A 21,274-nucleotide genomic window follows, 5' to 3' on the forward strand; every position below is an offset into this window, starting at 1 on the left:
ACAGATTTAACTTCATCTGAGATGCTCGCTTGCTATAAGGTCATGCCACCTCTGAACAGGAACCAGCCTGCATGTTTAAACAGACTAACTGGAATTAAATTCATTTTAATGAATGTTTTTAATATAATTTTAAATAAAAATTAAAAAAAGAAAAAAAAAAACCCAACAGATAACTACTAACTGCAAACGTTAAAATCCGTCCAAACACCAACAAAAACAACCAAATGCAAAATACATAACTGCTCTCATTACTCGAATCTGACACCTCTTTCTGTAAACGTCCTACTGTCATGTGGGTTTTGCGGTTTGCTTGAAATTCTCAAAATAATAGACAGTTCAAAAGAACTGAAAGAGCAAGCGAGCACTGCTCTGTCTCTCTCTCTCTCTCTCTCGCTCCCTCTCAGACTTTAGTTTCATTTTCGATTCTGTTTTCACAGAAACTGAGCGGCTACCGCTAAAGAGGGAGGGGCGGGCCAACGCTAGCAGTCTTATATATAACTATTTACCAAGCAGCACACACATGATTTTACGGCTGGAGCTCGTAGCCGAGCGGGTCGAAGGGTTACCTCCGAATGCAACTTTGCACCCTGCATATTGACACGGAGGATTATCTGCAAGGACATCCCAGCTTTCGCATTTTGGGATTACAGACCAAACGGATCCTTAAAGCGCTACAGCTGTCAAACAAAACGGTGAGACTTGCTTCTTAAAAAAAAAAAAAAAAAAAAAAAAAAAAAAAATATATATATATATATATATATATATATATATATATATATATATATATAAACTGGAGATGTGTGGTGGGGTTGCTTTAGAGAAGGAGGTGGGGATTGAAAATGGTGATCGAGAATCGTGACTGCGTTTTATTTATTTATTTTTCTTTTTTTGGGAGGGGGGCGATCAGAAAATATTAGACTGTGGATCAAGTTCAGCTTCCTCTGAGCGCCTCTGGGTGGACGGTGGTGGTGGTGGTGGTGGGGGTTAAGAAGTGAATGGTAAACATAAGTAACTTGAAAAATATCGATTAAGTTTAATCCGTTTAAAAGGCTTGAGAGTGATTGTAGTTGAATGACTGCAAGAACTTCACCACATGTTGTCCCCATATTATTCATTATCTTTTCCTGGAATTTAGCGCAACTTCCATCCACTTGTAGGGCACGTTTTAGATCATTCATGTTAAAGGGGGCAGGAAAATACGATGAGTCTCTGGAAGTAGTTCAGTGTGAGCAGAATGCATTTTTATCATCAAAAGCTATATACTTTATTTTAGTACAAGTATAGTTCATGAGTATAAATTTTTTTTTCCACTGGATTAAGTCATCACAGAATTGGTACATTTGTGTCTGTGTGTGTGTGTCTACAGACAGTGTATAGTAGTCTGGCTGTGGCTCACATCAGTGCCGCAGATCTAAGTCATAACATAGCTGAACTTCTCAGCGGAAACTACATTTCTCGTCTATCTATCCACACACACATGCACACACACAGCACGCCTCTTTCTTCTTGTAGAGGTCTGGGTTTTTTTTGTTTGTTTGTTTTTTAAGCTGCTGTAAAGGTGATGCTGGCCTCATCTGTGAGTGATGAAGACACTTAACCTTTGTTTCTCCCTCTTTGTCTCCAGGATGTCAGTGTGGTGGTTAGAGATGGGAGAGGGTTTGGGGCCTCTCTCCCCTGTAGGATGGTAGCCGACGGCACAGTGGAAGGCCATGACAAGACCCGCTTGTCTAGCTTGTCATCATCATCATCCTCAGCCTTGTCTTCTTCCTCCACCTCATCGTCACTTCGCACAGAAGCAGAGCATCTTCAGCGTCAGGCCAATCAAAACCGAAGAACACCGTCAGTATATCTGACACACTTTCCTACTTTCACCTCCAAGGAGGACTGCAGAATCATCACAGACACAGCATCCAAGCTCGAGCGCTGTGGCTTCTACTGGGGTCCTCTGGGAGTGGAGGACGCTCACCGCATGCTTCGGGACGCCCCGCTAGGCAGCTTCCTCATCCGTGACAGCCGTCAGAAAGACGTTTTCTTCACACTGTCCTACCACGCCAAGAACGGGCCGGTCAGTGTGCGCATTGACTACAAGAGACAGAAGTTCTCACTAGCGGGCAACGAGCGCTCTTTCCCGACACTTTTTGCCCTCTTGGAGCATTACATCAATTCTCCTAAGAAGAGCCTGAGCGTCCCTTACAGGAAATGGGAGCCAACGCTGCAGGAGCTGTGCAGGAAGCGCATCTTGGAGGCGTGTGGAGGGGCAAGCCGGGTTTCAGAGCTGCCACTCACACATGTTGCTCAAGACTTTCTATTGGAATTCCCTTACAAACTGTGACCAGCTTGCCATTTAAAATCTTGACAGTATTATTCGTAATTTCAAGAAGGCCGCTTTTACCAAGTAACAGCAAACTGGAGGGGTTGGTAAAGCCTGTCTGCGACAGGTTGAAAACTGAGACTGCGTTGATATGGTTACAGATAAAATCAGGAAAACCTTTTGAGGTGAAAAGCTGCCACATGCTTCAAAAGGGAGAACATCACAGCAGTCAAGGGCAGACAGTCTCCAGCTGGAGAGGGATTTTGGCTGACATTTCAACATATATTACCTCTAGAGACTCAACTTTCAGTTGCACATGGACAGAGCACCCTTTGCTCTTGAGGAACTATGAAAAGTTGGGAAGCGCTGCATTAAAATTAAACTACAGACAGAACAGAGTTGTTACAGAGATTAAAGAATCAGTGGGCTCAACTGTGAAGGCTGTAGTCAATCAGGGATTTTATCCAAGGACGTTAAAAGATGGATTTTTAGACATATGGAGGAATGGTGGCAAGTACTATTGCAGTGCCACAAGTGAGATATATTTTTTTAGCAGACTTAAATACTCTAACAATGCGGAATGTTTACACCACACATGAATGTCTATCAGCACTGATGTCTTGTTGAGCTTGTGAGGATGGCACATGGTGCTGAAGTTGGCTCAGATTCACTTGTACTGTAACTGATTGATCTGATATCTGATCCAGTTTCTCATGATTCATAAATATTTTTTATATGTTTTATGTGCTATTCTATTTTAAATAAAATATTTAATCTTACTCTGCTCAGTATTTTTGCGACTGGTATTTCTGGTACCCTTTTCGTGTCATTTGGCATAACTTGTAGGAGTTTTGTAGGAGTTAAGTGGAAGAGGGAGGGACAAACACAAACACACACACACACACTCACATTACAGACAATAGAACAGACAGACGAGCAGACAAGAGGAAATGTGGAAATTGTACAGTATATCGTCACTGTGGTGATTCATCTCTGTAGGGCAAAGTGACAGGTGGGCGGGGTTACTTTGGTAGTAAATGGACTGTTACGCTTAGATACAGACACACTTACCAGAATCAGGGGGAGAGGTGACACGTAATGAAGTGTGTGATGTGATTGTGTGATTGTGTGTGTGTGTGTGTGTGTGTGTGTGTGTGGCACTTTCAGTCTAATTTGGACCCAGTACAGGTTAAAATGCACTCAGGAGGAAGTGGGAAATTTTTGGGGTTAGTGGTTAGACAGATACATGACAGATCAAGGTCAGGCTTAGAGTTATGAGAAATAAACTTTAAGCATATAGGAAATACATAAACTCTATGTTAATAAGCAGAACGGCATAAAAGTAATACAAGAAATCAGGTGAAGACGATCTAAAATACAGAGGCATAACTTAGACGTGTGCTCAATCAAAGCAGGGCTTTTTTTTTTTTTTAATAACCAGTGCAGCAACTCCAGGTGGGCATACCTGACTGAGTGTGACTGACATGACTAGTATGTGTGCGTTTTTGACAAAGATACCATACACAGTGAACATGCCTCAGTGTTACTTATACATTTCCCTAAAATGAAATAAGGGGTGTGACCAGCATGTGATAACAGTGACGTCACAGTGACTTTACAAAGCTTCATCAGTTCAACTGTGAACTGTTTGTGCCTAACACTGATACATCTTTTCAAGCATGACATTGTGTGTGGGTGGGTGGGTGTGGGTTTGTTATTCTGGTCGCTTGGCCATGTGATATGATCGTGTACTTTACACAGCGTGCATTGCTGACATTACACAGAACTACCTGGGAGTGCGCTACGTGGAAAAAAAAAAAAGTATTGTGCCACACCTGTGAATCTTTGAATTCAGGTGTTACAGTCCTTTTGTCGCAGGTGTATAAAGTCAAGCACCCAGCCATGAAGTCTACCTTTACAAACCTTTGTGAGAAAGCAGGATGCTCACTGAATTTGAGCGTGGTGCTGTAACAATCATAGCTACCATGGCAGAGCACAGGTGCATTGTGTTGTGGCCCAGTACCTACCTTCCAGACTTCCAAGCCGTTTTCCTGTTCTAATGTGCGCTGCTAATATGAAATCTGATGTTGTAGCAGGGTACACGGTGATGGTTTCTGTTGGTTCACACTTTGGTTTTACAGATTAAAAAGTAAAAATATAATGTGTTCATGACTTAGCTTTACAGCTGATGTAACTTATATATTGTCTAATTGCCAATTACAGACACAACCAAGCTAGCTGTTTGCCCCACGCTGCCAATTTCCCAGCTGATTAAGCGTTTCCTTCCTAAAGACTTATTTCATGTAAACTGACACCCATTTTTGTGCATGTAAACTGCAAATGCAGAATGTGTGGGAACTGCAGTCTACATGTGACTCCAAAATGTTTTATCTTATACGAACATCAGAATTTGGCTGAATTTTGCAGTTTCATGACATTTGTGAGAGTATGTGTCACCGTTTCGCACAGTGTAGAGCACAATACATTTCTGCTCTGACGTTATAACCTTACCTAAACTCCTATCCCTTCCTCATACCTAACCAAAACCTCCAACGCTGAAAACCAAACCTTACCATAAGGCTCTCTGATCTTCAAGGGATTTTTTAAAACTCTTTTGAGTCTAGACAATCGTAGCCACACACACACAAACAAACACATAATTGTGAGTCATACTGAATATAATACTCACAGTTGATTCAAGTAAACTTCACTAGTTTGAGGATATAATTACCTCAGCTTGAGGAAGAAGAATACACAAGTCACAGAGTGGAACATGAGTAATGAGTGATAAAAGCCTAATGACTGTAAAATAGATGAAATCAATAATCCATTCTTATAAAGACTTATCTTGAAATAATATTTGATATTGACATATAAGCACAAACTACAAATTGTATCTTGTGGGTGGGGGTGGGGAGGCTGGTGACGAGTGACTCACACAGCAGTACAGTTTCACTCTTATAGTGTGTTGGTTTTTAGGACATTCCTGACTATTTTGAGAAGTGAAAGGTGAAGTGAGGTGTTCTGCAACTATGTGCTTATCAGCTGATTTCTGAGGAATCCTCCGCGTGGAGTTTTCTGTCCTTTACTCGCACACGCCTTCTACAGAAATCAATTGAAAATCAATGCCCGAGGAGCGAGACGCTCGCAGCGAGGCTGGCGACTAAATGCGAACGAGGAGGTGTTCTTTGACGTTCAATATGAATAGGATGCTCCATTTCAGAATTGTGATTCTGCTGTATTTTTATTCAGAGGGTTCAGATGAAAGAGATCCTCGCATCATCATCATCATCACTGCTTCTGTGGTGGAGGTTATTAGCCCCTTTGGTTCTCGGCAGGCTGTCGGACAGCCTTGCTTGTGTTTTCTTGAATAAGTCTTTCCTGTTATTTCTTATTGAGGAGTCATGAAAAAAAAAAATAAAGAATTCCCTGAAGAATTATTAGTCATCCATTTCCTGTGTTCCAGTTCCTTCTTCCAATTCTTGTTAGTTGGATATCTTACAAGAACTGGAAGAATTGAATGGCACAATAAGAGCAAATTTGCAGGGATGTTGGTCATCAGCTAAGAATAAGCTTGCCAAAAATGAGGTGGCTCTTTACTGAAATATATCTTGTTTTCACAGATGACCGTAATGTCATATAAACACAGTCTTTGGCCATTTTTCAAAGCGATAACTAAGGAACAGAAGGGAGAGCCGGACATTGAACTGGTGACACCAATCTTAGATAGAACCTATCTATCAAATTCCCCCAGTGTCTGTATCATGTATGAGTCTGGATGAAAACTGCAACCCGACTGGTTGGAGGAGACACAAGCAGTTTTTCTAGTTGTTGCTTAACATGATGATGTGGGAAAAATCTGGTCAGTGTGGCTGTGTGAGTAGTTCACAGCTGTTAGATCATGGGTCCAAGAATTCCCAGACTCCCCTTCTAAAAGGCTCTTGTTACAAGAAGAACACAGACACACAAAGGACTAGACTAAATTATCAAATTTGAACATTCCTTTGGGGGATTCAGGACATATTGCTTTCATGAGAACAGTACAGTTAGGTACAGTTTGGTCTGTAAGTTTTGGACAACAGATATTTTTTGTTTCTCTAGTTTTGCCTTTGTATACAACTACACGGGATTCTAACCCAGAAAAAATCAAGATGTGATTGAGCTTTGATTCAAAGAGTTTAACAAAAGTGTTACATGAACACTTAAGAGTGGTTGTTAAACACAGTCCTCCCCAAGAAGAACTTGTTGCAGTCACCAATGGTGTTTCCTCCCTTGAGACACTCTGCTAGGGTTTTATTGCGGCCACTTTCACTTGCTGCTTGTTTGTGGGTCTCTCTGCATTCAGTTTGCCAGCAGTTACTGAAAAGCTGCTCTATTCACCTGAGATCAGGTGACCAATTCAAGAATATCCCATTTCTCTGCCTTGAGAAACTCTTGGGTTTCTTTTGCAGCATGTTTGGGTCACTATCCATTTGCATTTTCTGAAGTTATAGAATGTGAGCAGAATTCATCTTGCTGCCTTGAGCTTTTGTAAACAGGGAGTGTGTATAAAAATGGCTGTAACTGCTAACAGTTCATGCAAAACTTTCAAAATGTGTGACAGTGTAACATGGAGAGGGACCACAATGCACCAGCAAACAACAGAAAACCACTGACCTCCTCACTTTGCACCTGTGTCCAACGTTATTCTTTACATTATCTACATCTCTGTTTTATCTATCCATGTCTGCCAGAAAGACTTTGGGTACAATAAAGCAGGCAAAATAAGTGATAATATTTAAGTTTTCCCCTTAATAATGATCAGAGTTAAAAGTTAAATTATTCATAGTTTCTTTCGTCACCATCTTCCTTACAAGAGAAAACCACATGAAGCTTGTTGCAGTTGTGTTATCTTTGCATTATGAGGCAGTTGATTGTGTTTGTGTATCAGTAATAGAGACATCAACCTGACATTTAAATAGCGCATCATGTCACTGCTTTGTGTCCTCATTGTGAAAATTTCAATTTACTGACTCTTACAGAGAAGTTGACAATGAATCGCACAGTTACCAGAACAATCTCAGACCCTTGAATCACAGAATAGCAACTTATGAATACCCCCCCCCCCCCCCCCCCCACACACACACACACATACACACATACCTACACACACCTACACACACTTAGTTATGAAATGAATTGCTGTATGTCTCGAAAGCTTGCAAAGAATCACACTTTGACTCCATCACCCATCTACAGCCTGTAGTTAACATGACTGTTTACAGGAAAAGTTCATAGGGTACTTTTAATGGCCAGAATAACATTTAGCTAACTTTGCTTAAAAAAAAAAATCTGTTTATCAACACCCCTAAAGTTCACCAAATAACATGCTACAGCACTGTGCAAAAGTCTTGAAAAGCCTCACATTCGGTGTGACCACTTTATTCTTCAGCACAGTCTGAACTCTCTGAAGCAGCTTTCTTCACATTTCTTAAGTGGTCTTCAGGAATAGTTCTCCAGGCTTCTTGAAGGACATTCAAAGCTCTTCTTTTGATGTTCCACTGTGTGTTTCTATCCAGGTATGCTTTTACTGCATTGGTAGCATGTTTGGGATCATTGTCATGCTGAAAAATGAAGCTGTTATTCTGTATTCATAATTCTACGAATTATGACAATACCCCGATCACCACTAGCAGCTCAAAACCATGACAGAGCTTCCACCGTGTTTTACAGTTGGCTGCAGACACTCACTGTTGTACCTCTCTCTTGACTTCTTCCTTAGGCCCCGTTTACACGAAGCCGTTTTCACTGGAAACGGTGTCGCTTTGATGCGTTTCAGCCTTTCGTTTACACGATAGCGTTCAGAAACGATCCGCGTTTACACGATGACATGTGAAACGATGAAAAACTGTGGCCGTCGCAACCATAGTGCGCATGTGCGAGTCGAGCGTTTTCAAATCACCCCGGTTTCAAGTGTTTACACGAGAACGCAAGCCGGTGCGTTTCTGAAACGCTCCACTCTGGACCCCGTTTCCGAAACACATCGTTTTCACTCCGTTGTCGCGTAAACAGAAGGGCGAAACGCATCAAAACGACACCGTTGTCGTGTAAACGCAAAGTCGAAAACGCATCAAAACGACGCCATTTCAAAATGAAAACGGTCTTGTGTAAACGGCACCTTAGATGACTGGATTCATCACTCCATCAGACCTGCTGGCACTGATTTTCAGTCCAGTTCTTGTGTAATGTGGCATGCATACCTCAGCCTTTTCTCCCTGTTTCCCCTCCCGAAGAATGGCTTCTTCACAGCCACCCTTCCACTGAGAACATTTCTGATGAGGCTTCAGTGAACAGTAGATGGATTAATTGAAGGGTCAGATGCATCTCTCGGGTTCTGTGTCAGGTCTTTGCTGGATTCTTTCTTATTTCTGAGGGACATAGCTTCCAGATACTGTTCATCTGGAAGCTATGGCCCAAACAAAAAACAAAAAACATTCCTCTGGAAAAGGTCAATCACTTTCAGTGCAGTTCCACTGAAAGTGATTGAAAAAGCAGCCAATGTCCAAAGAAAAACTTTGAAATACTTTCAGAAAGCCTGGAGAACTGTTGCTCAGAACACTTTTTTTTAAAAAGAGGAAAAAAACAAAACAAAACAAAAATCACATGAAAGTCTGCCTCCTTGGAAGCAAACTATAAAAAAATGAGGGGCGACTCAAGACTTTTGCACAAAATATACATCACAGCCAAGACAAGACATGCTGCAGATGGGAGGAGTCATGCGCTAAACCATTTCTTAGCGGAGTACAGGCACTTCCTGGAATCTGTGCTGTGTGCCTGGTGATTCTAAGAGCTAGCTGTTTCCCGTTTCCAGCCTTTGTGCCAAGTTTAGAGAATTAATTATTGTCTGCTGTACATTTTGGCACAGAAGTTCCCTAAAATGCTACAATTGTTCTACACTTTGTACTAAATACATTTGTTATACAGCTGCCAAACTTTGTTTTGTTACACTCTCAAATGTAACAACAGTGCACCACTGACAAAACCAGAGTGAAAAACACCTGTTATCTTCTATCAACACCTCATATTTAGAACGGCTGATATGAAGTGCCATCTAGTTTTAAAACGAATCACCAGTATCATACATATGGAACACACAGTGGTGCACAGACTAATCTTCAGTTATCGCAGTGACTGCGGTTAGTACAGAGAAAACACACACACACGAGTATTGCTGCAGTACCAGGAACCACTTCACGTTTACACACGTATCACCAGACTTCCCTGAAGAGAGGAACCGCGCTGAAAAAAAACAGAGAGAAAAGTTAGCACGTACAGACCACAAATGACTGAGGGTTCCTGCAGCAGCCACAGCACCATAACATCAAGGTGCAAAGTGTAACGTCATGGTCCCCAGCAGATAACCTCTCATATGCACATGCAAATGTAAGCCACGTCAGAAGCAAAGACACAAAGTTAGTACTTGGAAAACATTTTCAGATGTGTAGAACTGCAGAGTGAAAATATCTGACAGAAATGTCAGATCTCTTGCTGAAGTTTCAGAGAGACGATGAGGGGGCTGTTCCCCCTCCCCTGATGTGCTCATCGGGGTTTTAGAGTCTCGAGATTTCAGGTACAGATTTTGAGGTCCTGATTTCTCAGAAATTACCATGTTTCAAAACCAAGTACATCTTAAATAAAACTAAATCAAGCAACCTATCAGCTTTTAAAAATGTTCTGCTAACTCCTCTGTGTGTGTTTTGTGTGTTGGTTCAACCCAAATTCAGTCAGTGCTGGAAAGGAAATGCAGCCCAAACATCAGTGGAAACCTTCCCACACTCTCAGAAACACAGAGGAGAGCCTCCTCTGCTGTTACTAGAGTATCGTACTGTGATTCTGTGAAGAGGGGAAAGACAACCACAAGAAAAGAATGAGCACCATCCTCTTCTCTTTCTGTCTGCAAGCAAAACTGAAGGGCACTCAGATAGTGCAGACCTTCACTGAGGCCAGTAGTCCACTCTTGTGATTAGTGGGACCTGATACTCCCAGTATATAGGCTAAATGCACTGTTTTCTAATGTGGATGCCATAGTGGTCAAAAGCCTGACAGTTTTTGCACTTTCTCAAAAGAGCGTTCGATTGGGTACAATGGATAAGTACCTTTTAAAAACCAAAATCCATATGGTAATGTTTGCGATGCTTGATCTAAAGATCATCTGTCAAAGCTGAAAACAGACTGATCCACACACCCTATAAAGCTTCCACAGCCTTGCTGTGTGGAGGCTTGAGCACAAGGAAAACAGACTGCCATGTGACAGAAAATTAGTTTGCTGCAAGGGAGCAAATCAGTCTGTCAGCTCTGCTAGATGTTTTTTGAATTACTCTCATACCACTGAACACTATGGTATAAGTGCTGAACTTTGATGGTCCGAAGGATAATCTGTGCTAATTTTTGTGATTGAACAAACATTGAACAAAGATGTCATAGGATCCCTTGAATTTGGCCTGATTCATGGATCTAATCTGTGAAAATCCAGCATATAGCATTAAAAAAAAAAAACCCTCCATGCAAAAATCAACCCTACCACCCCCAATTTCAACTACTGGTGGTGCTTTATCTGGGACCTAAAAGTGAAGCTAATGCTAAAATGCCAAAAACCTCTCAATGACCACAGACCACAGTGGCTTAATAGACAATCTCCAAAAGCTCCCTCATTAAAGTGCCTAACTTTACTTTTAAAACTAAAAGTATAAAAACAAACAAAGAAAGGTTGTTTAAATCTTATTAAGACTTAAAGTGATGCATAACTAGGGACATTACCACTTTTAGTTACAGGTGGTACCAACTTGGCTGCTAGCTGTTTGTTAGGCATCACCTCAGCTAACGCCCATCTTCCCCAACTGGTTGCTGAGTAGTTGCTGGAGGTTCTGGTGGTTGCCAGGTGAAATCGGTCACAAATGTTCTTGTCTTTGTAAACGGTCATCATTTACTCTCTGAGCAGTAGTGACACTGCTCAAAAATCCTAAGATAGTCTGGCTCCTTGAAAGCAAAATATATTTTAAAAAATGTGAGTGACATGACTTCTGCACAGTACTATGTTACATTGTAAAAAAAATAAAAAAGACATGCTGCAGGTGGGGGCAGTCATGTTGAACCATTTCTTAGTGGAGTGCAGGCACTTTGTGGAATCTGCGTGGTGTGCCTGGTGGTGATAATAAAAGCTAGCTGTTTCCCGTTTCCAGCCTTTGTGCCAAGTCATTTGTCTGCTGTACAGAAGTTTGGCACAGAAGTTCCTTAAAATGTTACAGGTCAGCAGGCATCTGTAACCTACCAAAGTAAAAGTTTCACCTCAGGACTAATTTTACTTTGAAGGTCAACATTCTCCACACTTCACATTTGTAGTGGTTTGCAAGTGTTTGTAGACAACTATGCATCTTCCATGCAAACTATTGGCTACCAGCTAGCTGCTGGTGTAGCACCATTATACCTCTTTGCAACCAGTTTTATGCTAGTGACTGCCAGAATCGCTTGCCAAGTGGTTGCAGAATACACACTTTTCCCTAGGAACCGATGACACCGATAAGTCTCTGGGGACTCGCGAATGGCGCTTTAACAATCAATTTTACAGCAACTTCCAGCATCCATTTAAAGCATCTATCCACCAGCTTCCACTTAGCTGAAGTTGGTTGAGGTGGCAACAGGCTAAGCAGGGTTTTCCAGATATCCTCCTGGGGGATCCTGAAGGAAGTGGAAAGTATTGATTCTCTCATGAGGTGCCACCAGGCCTGATAAGAGATATAATCTCCCCAGTGTGCCCTGGAGTAGCTTAGTTTAGTGTGTCTGGAAACGCTCCATGGGAAGGCGCCCAGGAGCAATCCTGACCAAATCTGAGCCTTTTAAAGCAGTTTTAGGCAATTATCTGACAAATGACTCTGTGGTTAAAAAGTAGAAATCTGTACTCAACCTCTGATTTATTTATTTCTATCAGCACATATCTGTATGTGTTAGCCTAAACAAGCTAGCTCACTTGAGGTGATAAACTGGGGAATGATTCAGAGGCTAGACCCATCTTCTATATGCAGTCTACCCATCCTCCACCTCTCCACTGACTCATGAATCAGTCTGCTACATACATATCTCCTTGGCAGCAGTAATAATAAGGTTCACACTGTAATAACACTGTTGTTAAGTAGAATAATTTATTGCATTTCTTTATGTATTCATCTGTTTCAGTTCATTAACAATAATTACAGGTTTAAAAGCTCACAGCATATACAGAGCATACAAACTTCTCTCACACATACACACTCTACAATCAGAGACTCAATGAAAGCCTGTGACAACTTGTGTTTTGGTAGAGATTGTATTGGCTGCAGGCAACAAGAAAATATGCTCCTACAAAGCCTCTTATCAACTCTACAAACTGTGCCAAGCCTCTTCAGCATGTCAGTGATCTTCACTATCATTCGGCTGCTATTTACAGTAGCAAGATGGAAATAATAAAAGACAGTATTGCTCTGAATTTCTCATTTTAGAAACTTGAGGACTGTACAGTTAAAAAATAAGAATGTTCCGAGCATTAAGACTTCAGCTGTGTGAGGATGGCACAGAATACGAGGGTGTGTCAGAGAGGAAGAAGGGAATGAAAGGAAACTATGGGAAAAGGTTGTCTGAAGAGTGTGCTTTAATCCTATAATAAGACACATATTAAGGTTAAAACACACTAATTTCATTCAAATTGATCAAACACTCCTGTTTGGAGAGACAGGTTACCCATTACATTCATTTCTCCCCTCATTGGTTAGCTCTTAAGATTATTGCAGTAGTAAAGCTTCATTCATCTGATTAAAAAGAGGAGGGGCATGTGAGGGTTTGCCCTGTGACACTCATGTGAAAGCTGCAACTGGTTTCTGAATAGTTTTCATTTCAACGTTCCACACTGGAATAATGACAGAATCCAAACACTGTGTTTTAATGATTTTTGGGGTGCACTAACCTCTATTTTTTTTTTTAACTGTTTTCATACCATCTTATCACATCACGAAAAAGGATGCAAATTAAGGTGTGGAAAGCATTTATCTATTCAAAGTCATGTCAGGGGAAACCTGCAGATACATTCAACCCAAGTGTTGTTTAGTGGCAAATCTGAACATCCAACATCACATGACCCTAATATACTAAATAAGGCCTATTGACCTGTGAGTTTAATTCTTTAAATTAAACAATACACAATTTCACTATTAGAAACCAGTGTCTCCACAGACTGTCAGTGAATGAATTAACGAGAACCGAATGAACCAACTTCAGCAATATTATTCAGCTATTAAGCAGCCCTTGAGCCACTCAGATGTTTCCCATCATTTATTTGGTTAGACATGGCACTGACTGGTTATTCAGCTTTAAGAATTAGATGAAATGGGGATTACAACAACACATTATCTCCAAATGAATGTTAGCAATTTGAGACGTGCTCCCTCCTAGCTTATGCTGGAGATTGCTTGATTAATTCCCAAAACAAACCACACCCTAAATGGAACAGATTACATGTGGAGCAACATGTAACTTAGAGCAGAACTACCCAGGAGCAGTTCAAGGTGACAGTAACTGCTAACTGATCTGGACATGCGGTGGTGTTCTGTGTTTAGCATAGTCGTGAACACCACCGAAACACATTAGTGGTGACCTGTTACGTGAAAATAAGACACAAAAATAGGGTTTTTTGAAAAGTGCAGCTCATAGCAGTAGCATGTGGTGTGTGTTTGAGCTCATACACAATCAGAATGAGTAAAAAAAAAAAAAAAAAATGTTGCTGGTTGTGCGCCTCACCACACGTGCTTAAAAACAACAAACAAAAAAAAAAGCAAAACAAAAAACCCAAACCACACCTTTGAGTGCACAAAAGCCAAATGTGCTTTGAGCCCTCCTTGACCAGTGTCTATCTTGAGTCTTTCTTCATGTGCAAACACAAATGTTGAGATGCCTCCAAAAGCCTCTTGACTATTCACATCACGCTCTAACCTATAGGTCGCAACATGAGACTGTACTGTGGCCAAGCTGGGTAGTTTACCTATCACACTTTATTGTCCAAGACAGGCAAGTGCATGAGTACTGCATGTTCCTTAATCCAGCTCAGGTGAGTCTGGTGTTTCAATGTCTATCTCTGCAATATCAGTGTTCTCTGCAGACTCTGCAGCTGTCATGCCATCTCTTTCTTGCTCGAGGTCCCCATTAAGCTCTTTGTCATCTGTTCTCTCTGGAACATCATCTGTGGGTGTGACTGTCTCAGTTGTCTCAGTGGTTTCCTCTTTTATTGTTGCATCTGTCTCAGTCTCATCTATCGGCGAGCCCTCCTCTTCCTCGTTCCTAACCTCACTGTCCTCCTCCTCCTCGGCAATGGAGGCATCTGGTCTCTGGAGAGACTGAGCAGCGCTGATGTGGCCAGCACACAGTTGCAGGTGAGGTGGGTCAGCAGGCGGCAGCAAGTGTAAGCGACTCCACGCTCAGGGTGTCTGCATTGTTGTCAGTAAGGAGTGAGATGGTAGGCTGGGAGGCTGGAGTGAGGCTTGGGGCCAGGGCTGGAGCGGGGAGGGAGTAGAGGAGACTAATGTTACTTCTCCACATCCTCCTTCACCTGAGGATGAGGGCGGAGTGTGCTCCGAAAGCATACCATCATCTAGGAGAGGGGTAGAGAAAACAGTAGCGCTAAAGTCAGGGGAAGACCTTTCTGAGGATTACTACTGGGGTGGGAAATAATATGACTTGTTAATGTAACAGTCCACACAGAAGACAGGAGGTAAAAAACATGCAACTTCTAATTAAAAGAAAACAGATTAAACATATCACTGTGAAACAGGTTAACCTACAAAGGTGCTGGGTGAGTGTATCCTACATCAAGGTCAATGCCAGTTTAAAGTTCAGATTCTTCTTTGCCCACGCTAAACCCCTCTTTGCAAGTTTTTGCAAGACAAGAAGTTTCTTTCAGCTGCTTCCATATTCACAAGTGCTCACCACAGCTCTGATTTGGCAGATTTTGTCACTGGATGCTCTTCTTGATGCAACCCCAAAGAGATTGGTGTCTCCTCCCAGGATCAACCAGGGGACCTTTTGCTTGTTAAGCAGACATGTAAGCCACTACACTATGGAGCATCTGCATGAGACAATTCTACTCTGAGCTCTATTCCAGGTCAGCAAAATTCAATGGCAATTCCCGACTGATCACAGAATAACATTTCAGAAACCTTTAGACCGTACTTTAGATTTTAAAGATACACAACCGATGTGAACCCTAAACCACTGAGGACTTGTGTCAAACTGGACATTTAAGCAGGAACTGCACAAGAATTCAGGCAGAAATAGGCACACTGACAACTGAGCACAGTGCACATACTCAACGAGCACAGCCATCAGCTAATTATGCCTCTCCTATTTTATGTAGCAGAATGCTGGAATAAATGTTTGATAGGCAGAGCTGCCAACGACAGCGGGGACTTTGCTGAAAAACAACCGTGAAAACTGCTGAAGCAGCATGTGTGTAAGCAGCGTTCTGGAAAGAATAAAGTCTGTCAGAACTGCCATAAAATAGTATCGCACTGTGTGTGTGTGTGTGTTGTGACTCTCAGTGGCCTTTGAGTGCTGCATAGCTGTAACAACAGCAGTAATACTAGCAATTCACTAACAGCACTGACTGTGTACTACAGTGAAAAGTACGATGTAGGCGTACTTACATTGTAACATTAAACAATAGAAAAACTGTTTCAGAGTAATCACTGCTAAGTCAGACTAAAAGGTAAATAAAATTCAGTGATTGCCAGTTTGGTTGCCGGTTCAATCCTACATGCCAAAATGTCCTATTAGCAGCTGGTGCACTGCAGAGGAACAGCGCTGCACCATAAGTGTTTACCTGATGTGTAAGGGAAACAATATGATCACGTACATTGTCGCACAGACCGCACATAGGCATCTATACAGCACAGTGAAACACCACTGCTAGTTACTGTGGTTTTGGAGGTTTGTGTATGTAGCTGAATTATAGTTACACCCAAAACTTTCCATATGCGAAGGAATTGTTTGCATGCATTGTAACGCAAACATTGTACATTTGCTCAACACACTTGAGACTCTATAATAATTTGCACAGAACGGAGTCTTTTCTTCCCTGAACTTTTTATTTACATCCAGAACATGCACAATATTAGTGCGTCATCATGCTTATGTCTGTAGGCACAAAACCTTACATCTGCAGGAGCTGTGGCTGTTTGTGTGCGCATGTGCGAGTGTTACCGGTAGGGCTCTGAGCTGATGTCGTGCTTGCAGTAACAGAGTCGCATCTTCCTGTGCTCCCGCTCCCACTAGAGGGAGGTGAGGGGGAGGAGAGGGGTGAGGGAGTGTGCTGTGGCACACAGTGAGCCACTGCGAACCCTGGAATGAGTACAACACAGATAGAGACACACTGTTTATCCTTGCCATCAGTAAGTTAAGAGCATCTCTCGGCAAACTACAATAATACAATCCCTGCTGCAAGCACACATCATAACCTATAAAGGTAAAAAACAGGAAATGTGGCACATAAAAAGAGTTTGGGCAGTAGCCGCCACCCTTGAACAGATGTCACATCTTGCAAACATTAGCCAGAAACGAGCCAGTCTGTTCTGTTCATTTTAACTTCATCTGCACGCTATTTATTTCCACAATGAATTCCATGCATCCAAATTTTATTTTGCTCAACCTAGATATTCCTTGGTCAGTTTCTTAGGAGCCCATGGCTGTTAAATATTAGCATCAGGGTTGAAGAGTAAGTTTATCAAGTACTGTACTTGTTATCAGCTTATAGTTAATGTTCTGTCTTACATTTAAGGTCCAACTAGTTAATGAGATTCTAGATGCTTAAGCTTTTGCACGTGTTGCCATAACTGTTAACTTTTCTTGCCTATGCACTGGGTCAGCAGTGGCCAAAGCTGTTATGTTTTTGGATTTCTGCGGAATCTCTTGAACGTCTGAAGCGAATTTCTTCAAATAGGACACCAATGCTCGCTTGGATTCAAGGATGAACTTATTAGAAAATGGTGAACAAATGTTAAAAGTCATAGTCACTGTGACCTCACAACCTTTACATACTTGTATTGGTGTAACACTTGGAGGGAGCTTTATATAGCATGGGTAAAATTTGGTGGTCAATTAGACACGTACATGAACAAACACACTGTGGTCATAACTCGGGACGTTCATTGCTAATTGTTACTTTATTTTACTGTAAAAATTATTAAACTATGAAGTGACACACAAGGTCAAAGGTTTCATTACACTGCGACATCTTCAACACCACAATTCAGCAACACAATTAATATGAATACATTTAATGCTTGGGTCGATACTGATTTGATAACACTGATTCTTGATGCCCACTACACAGTACACACATTATGAGTCTGGACATAAAAAAAGAAAAAAATCCAACCCACTGAAGTCCAATGAAAAGGGAGTTCATTACTGGGATTCACTCTAAGATGTTATATTACAGGAACAGACAAAGCAACCAAAAGGATGCAAAACTGTAGAATCAGTATTCAACCTTTTATGGGGTGAGGAACCATATAACCTTCCCACGTCTCTCTCTGAGGTTGTAGAAACACATGGATTTGTTCCAGCCAATCAGCAAAGATCAGACTATCTGACTGATAGTGACATCATTGCATCTGACCAATCAGCAGTAGCCTGGAGTATTTCAACTTCAGTCTTATTTTGGAATTTGGGAAATTTGGTTTGTCACCCCTAACTACCCTTACATCTGTGGTCATAATAATGAAACTAAGAGTGGGAAGTTTAATGAAACACGCACATTGTGTGGTTGAATAGCTGTTCTAAATGTTGAGATAGGTGTTGCGTAGGATTTCTAGAAATTAGTGACATTTCTGGAATGAAAAATGGTGGGACCACATTTGCCCTGTTCACCTAAAGCCGCCAGGTCTATTTTTAGAAATATACCACATTATAATGTAGGACATTAGTACTAAATAATAAATTGGATGTTGCCACAGGTTTGTGTAACATTATGCAGTGAGAAATTTAACCCAAGCTATAACTAGTTTTAGGACCTAACAATTTTTACTATACTTAAATTGCATACACTGGTGTTTATTTTCTCTGCTAAACTGATTTAGTAATTCAATATTTGTGAATCATTTAGTTTTGACTGGATTTCCTTTTTATTTTCAGTAGCTTTACACTTCACTGTTACCGTTTCCTTCAAAGTTGGCTCAATGTTGACTTAAAAACATACCCGCTTTCCCTTTGCAGCTGTCTTCTACGGAAAGAGGGAGACTGCTGATGTACCAGCCTGTCACATAATTCAGGTTTATATATACTGCCAACAGTCGCCTCAAGGCGTTTATACAGCACATCCTGTATTTGGGTGTATACACATGTTCAATTCAGTGTTTATGAATGAACATACGAATACCTTTATTAGTCCCACAATGGGGAAATTACAGTTAACATAACTCTTGGAAGACAATAATCTCTCACTGGAGATTCATAGTCTGATTTCTGCAGAACCTTCAGCTGCACCACATTACAGCCTAAGTACCAAGAAGCAGTTAAGAAAAAGGGTCCTTAATAAATGTTCCTTTAAGTTTATATGGGTTTTCCTTATATATTTAACATATTAAAGCATGTATGGTGACTTAACTGCCCTTGACTTGTAACATAAAAATTAACTATTTTCAAAAAGGTCACAAAAGTAAAAAATAAATCCAGTAATATCCCCCAATAAGGCTCTTGGATTCAAATTTTGAATTTCCAAGCATTTCAATGAGTGTGCTATAAAAGATTATCAAATGATGATGATTTCAAAAAAAATGAATGTGAAAGGATTTTTCAGCTCAGTTTTGAGGAATTCTATTTCTGTTCAAAACATCTAATCTACGTTTTTAGCTAAAAACTAATCTAGTGTGAAACCTCAGCACTAAAGATAAAAATGCAAACCAGTTCCACTGACTCACATGCTATCGCCAAATGGTTTGAGGTAAAAGTTGAAGCAGCATGTGTATGTGTGTTACCTGGTACTTTATCGACAGAGGCAAAAACTGATCTGTTTGCTGTGGGATCATTTGGTGCCCGCCTAGACTGCTCGTAGAACCGGAAAGGCAGGCCGCTGGCTGAGGTGTTTGCAGTCTGAGCAAAACCCAGCACCTCTGTGGCACTGGGCTGCACAGGTAGGTCCAACAAAGCTGAATACAGAGTGAGGAGAGTTCATGTTATAGAAAAGGACAAAGTGTAAGCTCTTGGATTTATTTTGATTATAGTATTGTGCAAAAATCTTGAGCCACCACTCATTTCTTTATATTTTTCCAGTAAAATAGGAAGTAGGTGCAGCAACTTATTGAAAAATGCTCATACATACACTATATTGCCAAAATTATTCCCTCACCCATTCAAATCATTGAATTATACTCTTGAGCAGTGGAGATGTGTTCTTTGGAATAGATTAATCACACTTCTCCATCTGGCAATCCAACGGACCCATCTGGGTTTGATGGTTGCCAGGAGAACAGTACTTGTCTGACTGCATTGTGCCAAGTGTAAAGTTTGGTGGTTGGGATTATGGTGTGGGGTTGTATTTCAGGAGTTGGGCTCTGCCCCTTAGTTCCAGTGAAAGGAACTCTTAATGCTTCAGCATACCAAGACATTTTGGACAATTTCATGTTCCCAAATTTGTGGGAACAGTTTTGGGATGGCCCCTTCCTGTTCCAACATGACTGCGCACCAGTGCACAAAACAGGTCCATAAAGACATAGATGAGAAGGTTTGGTGTGGAAGAACTTGACTGGCCTGAACACAGTCCTGACCTCAACCTTTGGGATGAATTAGAATAGAGAGTGTGAGATTTTTTGTCCAGTATCAGTGTCTGACCTCATAAATGTGCTACTGAAAGAATGGTCAAAAATTCCCATAAACACTCCTAAAACTTGTGGAAAGCCTTCCCAGAAGAGTTGAAGCTGTTACAGCTGCAAAGGGTGGGACGACATCATATAGAATCTGTACCTTCAGATCAAAATCTGAAGGTACTTTTCTGAGTACATAATCAATTTTGACAAGATCTCCAACACTACTGGCTGAAATGCAACCCCAAATCATCACAAAGCCTCCACTGCGTTTTACAGATGGTGTCAGACACTGACTGTTATACCTCTCTCTTGACCTCCTCCTCACATACTGACAACACAGTGGCTTGCAAAAGTATTCATACCCCTTGAACTTTTCCATATTTTACTTCACAATTGTATACCACTTTGTGTTGGTCTTTCACATTAAAATCCAGTGAAATATATTTATGTTTGTGGTTGTAATGTGACAAAATATGGAAAAGTTCAAGGGGTATGAATACTTTTGCAAGCCACTGTATTGTCAGTGGCTTAAAATTGACAAGATCTGCTTAAAATCTGCTTCCTTGGAAACAAAACAAACGAGAGGTGGCTCAAAACTTTCTGCACACTACTGTACATTTTACTTAAGCAAGAAATGTTTTTGTATGTGCAATTACATTAGAAACAAATGAATGTGACACTGTTTTGCGACCACATTGACTATTTTGGAAAGGTTCACATCCTCCTCAAATTTGCTGCACTGGCAAGATTTCGTGTTGTTATGATTTTTTGTGTATTTCTAAAGAATCTGGACTTTGGGAGGGGGAAGTACAACTGATCGATGGGTAAATTCATCAGTATTTACTAAAGGACCCTTAAGTAATTTTTGTGTCTAAAAAAACACCTGCCACTTCAAACATGCCCATGCATATGTTAACAACAAATTTTTTTTACAGCACCTCAAAAATAACAACAAAGAAAGAAATGACTTTCAGATCCCTAGTTTAGGTTCTGTATTACCCTGGCATCATTTCTGTCATGATCAGAGTCCTATAAAAAGAAAACAGAGATAAGACAGAAGACTAAAGAAAAAGGAGGAAGTCTCTTTTAGAACTCAGAAGAAAGA

The 21,274-nt window shown here is 41.0% G+C and overlaps 2 protein-coding genes across 2 annotated transcripts in view; one reads left to right on the plus strand and one right to left on the minus strand.

Moving 5' to 3' along the window:
* The first annotated feature begins 506 nt into the window (after positions 1–506).
* Positions 507–2,476, plus strand: socs1a (suppressor of cytokine signaling 1a). Its single transcript, XM_030735933.1, has 2 exons — positions 507–692; positions 1,625–2,476. Exons 1-2 carry the CDS (start codon positions 573–575, stop codon positions 2,330–2,332), a joined length of 828 nt encoding a protein of 275 aa, XP_030591793.1. The 5' UTR covers positions 507–572; the 3' UTR covers positions 2,333–2,476.
* Positions 2,477–12,461: 9,985 nt separating this feature from the next.
* clec16a (C-type lectin domain containing 16A) overlaps positions 12,462–21,274 on the minus strand; it is a 46,829-nt gene continuing 38,016 nt past the window's right edge. Inside the window, 5 exon segments of the mRNA XM_030735678.1 lie at positions 12,462–14,769; positions 14,771–14,874; positions 14,877–14,960; positions 16,568–16,705; positions 19,342–19,512. Coding sequence (XP_030591538.1) covers positions 14,407–14,769; positions 14,771–14,874; positions 14,877–14,960; positions 16,568–16,705; positions 19,342–19,512 — 860 coding nt within the window. The 3' untranslated portion in view covers positions 12,462–14,406.

The sequence above is a fragment of the Archocentrus centrarchus genome, chromosome 8 (genome assembly GCF_007364275.1).
Source record: "Archocentrus centrarchus isolate MPI-CPG fArcCen1 chromosome 8, fArcCen1, whole genome shotgun sequence".
Classification (NCBI taxonomy): Eukaryota; Metazoa; Chordata; class Actinopteri; order Cichliformes; family Cichlidae; genus Archocentrus; species Archocentrus centrarchus.

What these genes read in the sequence shown, in the direction of transcription:
- socs1a (XM_030735933.1), top strand. Translation starts at nt 573, where the DNA reads ATGCAACTTTGCACCCTGCATATTGACACGGAGGATTATCTGCAAGGA. An exon ending in TACAGCTGTCAAACAAAACG is followed by an intron (nt 693 to 1,624) that starts GTGAGACTTGCT and finishes CTTTGTCTCCAG; the next exon opens with GATGTCAGTGTGGTGGTTAG.